The sequence below is a fragment of the Cebus imitator genome, unplaced genomic scaffold, assembly GCF_001604975.1.
Source record: "Cebus imitator isolate Cc_AM_T3 unplaced genomic scaffold, Cebus_imitator-1.0 Scaffold351, whole genome shotgun sequence".
In the NCBI taxonomy this organism is placed as follows: domain Eukaryota; kingdom Metazoa; phylum Chordata; class Mammalia; order Primates; family Cebidae; genus Cebus; species Cebus imitator.
The window spans coordinates 2,247,759-2,256,036 of record NW_016107666.1 but is presented as its reverse complement, the minus strand read 5'-3'; the positions used below and the strand labels follow the sequence as shown (position 1 = coordinate 2,256,036).

The window sequence follows — 8,278 nt, the reverse complement described above, 5'->3', positions numbered from 1 at the left end:
TTTTTGTAGAGATGGGGGTCTCCCTACGTTGCCCAGGCTGGACTTGCACTCCTGGGCTCAAGCAATCCACCCACCTTGGCCTCCCAAAGTGCTGGGATTACAGGCATGAGCCACTGTGCCCAGCCCTGTCTCTATTTCTGACTTGAATGCTGGTCTTAGAGTGAAAATGAGTCCTAGTCTTAGACTTAAAACTATTTCAGTAGTTCCTTTTAGGGAATAAGGTACTTACCCATTCTAGATAAATGAATACTTTTGGCTTTAATGACAACATGTAATGCCATATGACATATTTTTAAACTATTATTAACATGATAGGCCTCCTCAAATTCTTTTTCAGGACAAGATGGGACATTGACACATAAAAAATAAATAACATGTAGCAGTGTTGCAAGCACAGAAAAAGAGGTATCAGCACACAGGAGATGCAAATCCTAATGTGCAAAAGTCTGTTCGGTGCACAGTAACTTGCAGCACATTAATATCATTTAGTGAAGCTGTCTTTAAGTAAACATTCTTAATGTCCTTGCAGGACTAATTCACTACTCAAAAGAGTGAAATTTTCACCCTGAACATAAATACTCAGTTGGAGTCAGCTTTCTGCGAGGAGTATGTGTAATTATGTAAACTGGATGAAACACAGGGCTTAACTGTACTGTCTCCAAGGATGGGTGAGTGGAACTGTATGTGCAAGTTTAACAAATATTGATTGAGTTCTGTTCTGGTTATTTATTGCTGTGTAACAAACTACCCCCCAACTTTGTGGCTTAAGACAATGATTATTTATTTTCTTTCAGAGTTCTCGGGATTGATGGGCACGGCCAGGAGGTTCTCACTAGGGGGTCATCATGCAGCTGCCATCAAATGGCAGTAGAGGCTGGTGTCACATGAAGGCTTTTTACTCCCGTTTCTGGTCCCTGGGCTGGTTGGGAATTTCTCCTTCTGTGTGGCCTTTTTACATGGCTAGCTTGGGATTCCTCACTGCCTGGTGGTCTCAGAGTAGTTGGACTTCTTTTTTTTTTTTTTTTAAATACAGTATATAGCCAACTACTATGAGAGACCAGGTAGCTTTTCTCCCCCAAGAGACTCAAGTGGAAACTGTAAGGCTTCTTATGACCCAACCTTAGAAGTAACTTCAGTTTCAGTTCTGCCAAAATGCACTGTTTAAAGGCATCACATACCAGCCTAGATTCAAGGGGAGAGAGAGGAACAGACTCTACCCCTCTCTGGGAGACAATGGGCTCTGTATACTGGGAGGAGAAATAATGTGATGGCAGCCATCTTGGAGAAAAGCTACCACGTCTCATTCACACATAGCATAGATACTCAAGTGTGGAGGCTGAATGGAACACTGTCCTCCTGTGAGCAGATGCAGGGGTGTTCCCAGGCACAGGAGGGGACTGGCTGACAGAAATGAAGTTCACTGCAGAGACAGACAGGACAGTGGAGGAGTGCTGATCTCTCCCAGTAACCCTCTAGGGAAATATGACTTGGAGAAACTTATTTACATTTCAATCAAGAGGGACAATTTCTTGAATAGATTAAAGATCTAAAAAGATACATTTCATGTCAACCCTACAAGGAGAAGAAAACTCTCTTGTGCATGGGTAATCTCATGGTTCTGACAAAAAAACTAACGACAAATCATTCTGTACCATAGATTCTTTCCATAGATGGTCAGGCTGATAAACAGTAAGGAGCCTTTAAATGATCAGTGCAAACATCAAGACTGGTTCTAATGACTAGATATTGTGCTGTCTTTGCTGAAGAGACCACATAGCATGAAGATTTTTTGATTATATTTTGCTTTATAGGGTGCTTTCTCAGCTTCCAGACATAGCACAATGTCACCTCTTCAGAGATGCTTCTTCTGACCACCATGTCCAGGGAAATGAAGTCTGTCCCCACTTCCAGTTCAGGAACTCTTGGCCCCATCACACTGTTTACTACCTGCATTTATTTTGCTTGTTTAGCTCTTATTGTCTGTCTCCCTCTACAGGCATGTGGCTGACTTAGTCACTTCCTGGCCCATAGTAGTGGCTCAATAATTGCTTCTTAAATAAAAGAACACATCTTTAAAGTCTGGAAAGAAGCACCTTAGTAACTACTGAAACTAGTTTAGTTAGACTACTGTCCATTCTCTATGGGGAGTAAAGACAATAAAAGTATAAAATTCCCAGGAGAAGTCCAGGATATAGTTCAAATCTTCTACCTTACTTGGAATTCAGCTTGTCCACTACTTGAAATCAGGAGACAATGCCAGGCCTGGAAGTGGTTTCTGCAATGTCCATTTATGGCTGACACATTTGGGAGAAGGATGGATTTAGGTTTGCAATTAGGTAGGACTCTATCTTGTTATGCCCCGAGTGTATTGCATTAGAATTGGTCTATCAATCCAGAATTAGTGCTTGTGAATTTTCTGGTAGAAATACCAGGGTGGGGGTAAAGAGGCAAGATCAAGGGACTGAGAGGCTGCTCTTCCAAAGAGCTTGGATCTTTCAGAGGCTTTTTGGATTTGTGCAGGTGCCAAGATTGCATAGGGTAGTGAGCAGAGGCATAGGTCCTGGAGCTTGCTGCCTCCATCACCACTATTTACTAGTTGTGGGAGCTTGGGCAAATTTCCTCAACTTCTCTGCCTTAGTTCTCGCTTCTGTAAAATGGAGATATTAACCACATCTACCTACAGTATTGGTATAGGAAGTTAACGAATGAAAAGCACTTAGAATAGTACCTGGCATATGGTAAAGGCCAGTTAAGTATTTGCTAACATTGCTGTTAGTGAAAGCCATCAACAAAGTGCTGGCACTATTGTTTCATTACAATGAAAGTAATTGTGTCAGTATAGATGAATTACACCTAAGCTTTTTCTTCCCAAAACTTCCTTTAAGGTTGTTGTTACATTGCCTTAAGAAAAAGATCCACTATCTCATTGTAATGCGAATGTTGAGATACAAGGATAATTATACCACTCTATCTTCTTGTTCAGATGGGGAAGTACTCTAAGGTGCCCTACGGACACAAATAAACCACAGAATATCTGTTGTCAGGCCTCAGGGGGGTACTTTAAAAGTGTTTTACATCATAAACTAAGAGCAGAGTCAGTCTCTGAGATGGTCCAGAACTAGTGGGGCAGGTAGTCTTTCCAACGAGATGGGTAGAGAGCCCAGACTTGGAACCAGAACATCAAGTTGGCTTTGGTGCCTGGCTTTTTAGCAGTGTGATCTTGGGCAAATGGCTAAGACCTTGGGCTTGATTTGCATGTTTGTAAAATGGGGGTAGAAATTCCAGCTTATCTCAAAGCACTACGAAGTCTACATGAGAAAAGAATGGGAAGAACTTTCACAACTGGTAATTTTTATAAGAATTCTAAACACCAATATCATAAGGGTCTGGAAGAGCTTTTTCCTCTGCATGTTCTTACCCACCAGCCCTATCCCTACCTTCTCGACTCAAGCTCATTTAGCTTAAGTTAAAAATTTTTGACTTCTGTTGCCATAAAAATATACTTGAGGTATGGGATACTTAATTCTAGTGGCCATTCTAAAGGGGATGTTTGGGATCAAATTTAGGGTGTGCACATACTGGGCATCTGAGGAAAGAAATGGGTACACAGAGTAAAAGACGGCAGACTACACATTTTACTGATTAGTTGGTCCAGGAGTGGCCTTTCTGATAGTAAAAGCAAACTGATATAATGTGGCCTAAGAAACTGCTTTAGAATTCAGCAAATCACAGAGTAGATGGTAGGAGTGGCCTTTGTTCTCACACAGACCTAGACTCAAATCCTAGCTTGGCAAGTTCCGCAGCCTCTCAGAGCTACGGTTTTCCAGTCAGTAAAATGAGGCAATAACACCAGTGTCCCAAGGTGATGAGAACTGAATACGCTGAGGCAGAAAACGCTGGTGTGTAACTGGTACCGCTCTGTGCAAGGAAACCTTACCAGGAATTTCCGTTTTTGCTTCCAGTGGCTGCCTTGGGCATTGGTCGCCACATGGGCTTCGGTGACCGTTTTGATGAGCTCCCATTCCTCGTCCGTGGGTTCTGGCTTGTGCCCAATGGACTTCTGCAGCTCTTCCCGCCGTCTCTTCTCCCGGTTCTCCTCTATCAGCTTCCTCTTGGCCAGCCTCTTGCTGTCATCCAGCACCACTGGGAGGAGGGGAAAGATGAGACAAGGCACGCAGATACTCCCAAGACACACAGCAGGCTGCCCTTCCGGGAGCCTCAAAGGTGGGATCACTGATGCACAAGATGGCTCAGTGGGTCCTTACGGTTGGGTCACAATGGGACATTTTCTCTTTCCACCAGCAAACTGCCATTGGCTAGTCTTGTTCAATGTGGTCCCTAGAGCCAAACTCCCCATAGCTGGCCAGCTTTTCAAAACAAAGTCCCCAGAAAACCTAGACACTGCACACACCAACTCCACAGAAGGTGATTCTAAAACAGAGCGAAGCAGAGAGAGGTGAAATCCATACTACCCACAGCATCACAGAGAAACCTGTCTAGCCAGTGATCTGGATTCACCCTGGGTTTCTGTCCTCCCTTCTTCCCCTAAAATGGCTCTTAGTAAGGAGACCTTCAGGTTAAAGTTATGGGAATAATTAAAAAAAAATGTTATGGAGCAATAAGCAGGAGGCTCGTGATCCCTTTTTAGAGGAAAAAGGACCCCAATTCTTCATGGCTCCCTTAAGGGCTAATTGGAATGTGGCTGGGCCTCACCTGGGCCTCACAGGTACTCACTGTGCATTATTCTCTACCCGGTCCACTGGTCGTTAAAGAGCCCAGACTTTGGAATCTAGAAAGACTTGGGTTTGAATTCTGATATTATCACATTCTAGCTGTGTGACCTCTGGCAAGTTCCTTAGGTTCTCTGAGCTTTCATTTCTTCCTCAACAAAATGGGCTCAATAATATCTACTTCGCAGGGCATTCAATGTGAGAATGCACTATATAACTGTTCAGTAAATGCAGTCCTGAGTTCTACCATTTATGTGAAAGGAAAATCAGAAGGGCAGGTAACAAGGAACCTAGATTTCTGTGGTCAATTTCCAAAAATAAAACCAGTAACTATCAGTGGAATGGAAAGACTCAGGTTTTACATTGCAGAGTCGTAGTATTTTAGAGCTGGAAGGGAACTTAGAGATCATGTAGCCCTACTCTCTCTTTTCACAGAAAGAAGAAGAAATTGATCCAGAGAGGGCGTGACTTGCCTAAAGTCACATAGCAAGTTAATGGCAGGGCCAAGGCAAGACCCAGGACTCCTGACTCCAGTTCTATTGCATCACTGTCCTAGAGTCATTTCTTGATGAAGGTGTGACCTGGTAAGAAAGGAAAAAAGGCAGACATCGCGAGAGAAGGAGAACCAAGGTGCCTAGCTAGTCCACCATTCAAATATTCTAATTTAAAGAGAATATTCAATTGCATACCATTTAGATTTGATTGGATTGTCAAAGTCACATGAGCACTTACAAATGAGGAAAATATAAATGAGCCCTGTTAAGTCATTTTGGCTCAGTTACTAAAGGGAGAGGAGGAAGGGTAATAATACCCACAGCCGCTTCCCAAATGCTTCCGGTGTGCCAGGGACTGTTGCATTTGGTGGACATTATCTAATTTAATTTCAAAAACAACTCTACAAGGTAGGCAATGATTTCACAGAAGGAAAATCTCAGCTTAATTCCAAAGGTCACACAGCGAGTAAGTGACAAATCTGGGACCTGAACAGAAGTTTTTCTGATTAGAAAGCCTGAGCTCTTAGAATCCCTCACAAGCAAGTAAGGGGCACTCAAAATTTATTTCCATACAGTCTAGATTAACACTGCATTTTAAAACCCCATAGACACTCATATCTTAAACTTCTCAATAAAACACTGAAGTGGATATTCAACAATAACAGTCATAGTGGCATGTCTAAGCATTTGGCTCTAAGTCAATCATATTCACATATCCTTTCAGGCATATTGTCAGCAAGGGCTAAAGGCCTTTAAGAGATAAAGAACATACTCAGCCAGAGGTGGGGATTAACCCAGGATTTCCAGCCTAACACCCTAACATAACCTTCTTCCTTTTTAAAGATTCTCCATTCCTTCTTCTTTAATGGGCAAACCAGAACATTTCACAGATTTTTTTTTTTCTCAGTGAAATAACTCTATTTCTCACATAAATGTAAGTGATGATTATTTCTTTCATCAGGAAAAATCCTCATTGTATTTTCTTTTCTCTTTAATATTTTATCTTTCTTTTTCTTTTTAATTTTTAACTAACGGTTGGAATCTCTCACTGATGGGCAAAAAATTTATGCCAGTCGAAATCATTAATACTGATGCCTAGCAAAAGGGAGGCCACACATTCTGAATGACATGATTCTTATTTTTATGATTAGATTAATTAAAATGACTGGTGTAAATCCCTCAAACAGTGTGGGGAGAAGAGACCCCAAGGGCTAATCTCACCACCATATGCTGTAGCACTTTGAAAACCGGGTAGGAAGACTTCAGCTCGGAATGTCTTTATTGCTAAAAATATGACAAACAACCAACTGCAAGATGACTCATGGAATAGCACTCAAATTCGCATTCTTCGGAAATTTCTGAACACGATGTTTTCTGTCAGCACCCCAGCTCCAAAAATGTCCATAAAATAAATTCCTCTCTTTGCTCTTGGAAAAATATTAGGATTAGTCCCTGAGGCTCTACGCCATTTGAACACCGTGTATAGAATGGTGCCTTATCAAGGTAAATGGACCAGACCTCTGATTTGTAATCTGTCTCAAACAGTGTTGCTAACAACTAGGCCTGCAAATGTGATAGAGAAAATTTAACCGCATTTCCTTCTCCATCATCCATACTTTGAGAGTTAGGAGGTGATACGACAGAGTAGGATGGAAACCATCAGCAATGGCTCCCACCTCCCTTTCAGAGCAAGCCTGGATGTGGGGCCTGTGGGGTATATGTGAAAGCAAGGTATTCCCTTCTCTGTCCACATGGATTCCTGCTTTCTTTTCTGCCCAGTTGATCTCCTTGAACCAAACTCTTTCCTAATCAACATTCCTTGAATATGAAGCAAATGAAGATCTACTTACAATCTGTTGCCATGCCAACATAGATGCATTTCTTAAAGCGACATTCCTGGCACTGATTTCGCGTGACTTTGTCTATGACACATTTTCCTTCATATTTACAGGAATAGGATGGATGGAGATTTTTCTGAATGGTTCTTCTAAAGAAACCCTATATGGAAAAGAAAGACCCAAGACAACAGTTTCATATTTTCTAGAAATCAATGATTCTGGAATTTTGTGTCCATATAACTATGAGATGAATTGTTTTGGACCTTAACCCGTTTCTGGGCCTCTAGCTCCACATATTCAAATATAAGACAGTTGGCCCAAAAAGATCTAGAGAGTTCTAAATATGAGCTGATGATGCCACAGGACTATAGGGTCAACACCTTTTTGGTATTTATTCGAGGAAAAGAGGCTAGGAGGAACATGTAGTGCTTGTTTTTATTTTTTTCTGAATATTGAATATATAAGTAAATTATATTTCATAGAGTGATATAATTGTGTTGCTAAATTAAGCTATGAGGAGCTTTGCTACTTTATACTGGGAAATAAGAGAGCTCCAAGACTAAGAGGAAAGTGAGAAAAATGAAAAAGAGATGGATATGTACAATACTTGATTAATTAACAATCTAATAATTTAGTAATTAAACAGATGTACTAGCTGGCTTCACAGATTAAGTTTAATACTTGTTTTTGACTCTTGAGACAGCCATGATCAGCTCATTCAGCCTTTCAAGCAGTAGGACTCAGGGAGTAGAATATTCCAAGTTTTTTACCACGTTTTTCCTCGTAGCTTATTGCATTGAGGTTTTCCTTGTATAACAGTCTTTCTTTGATATCTGTAGATATACACCTACAGATTCAATGATTCTTCCTTTCGTAAGACATGAGAGAGCACCTCTGTAGCACCTGAGGACACTATTTAGTTCTAGGTTTGGGTGACTTAGGTAATATTCTCAAGACTGTGTAATACTGAAATTTTTCTGGACATGATCCTCAAGTTGAGGCAACTGTAATCTGTATTGCAGAAGTTAATAATGGCAGTGAGCACTTAGTGTGAGGGCACATTGCAAAGTGCTGTAGAAACATTCAATATCCTTCTGTCTTCCCTACAACCATGTAAGGGAGGTGCTCTAAATATTTCCATGGTAGGGATTAAAAAAGTAAACCTCAGACAGGTTAAATCACTAGCCCAAATCACATGGTGAGAATATGCTGGAAC

General features: G+C 41.2%; 1 protein-coding gene across 7 annotated transcripts in view; it reads right to left on the bottom strand.

Annotated features, from left to right (window-relative positions):
- THRB (thyroid hormone receptor beta) overlaps positions 1-8,278 on the bottom strand; it is a 373,141-nt gene that overhangs the window by 20,613 nt on the left and 344,250 nt on the right. For all 7 annotated transcript variants that reach the window (XM_017506231.2, XM_017506230.2, XM_017506229.2 and 4 more), the window contains 2 exons: positions 7,075-7,222; positions 3,938-4,143 (listed from right to left, as the gene is read on the bottom strand). In XM_017506231.2, the coding sequence (XP_017361720.1) occupies positions 3,938-4,143; positions 7,075-7,222 (354 nt within the window). The remainder of the gene's footprint in view (positions 1-3,937; positions 4,144-7,074; positions 7,223-8,278) is intronic.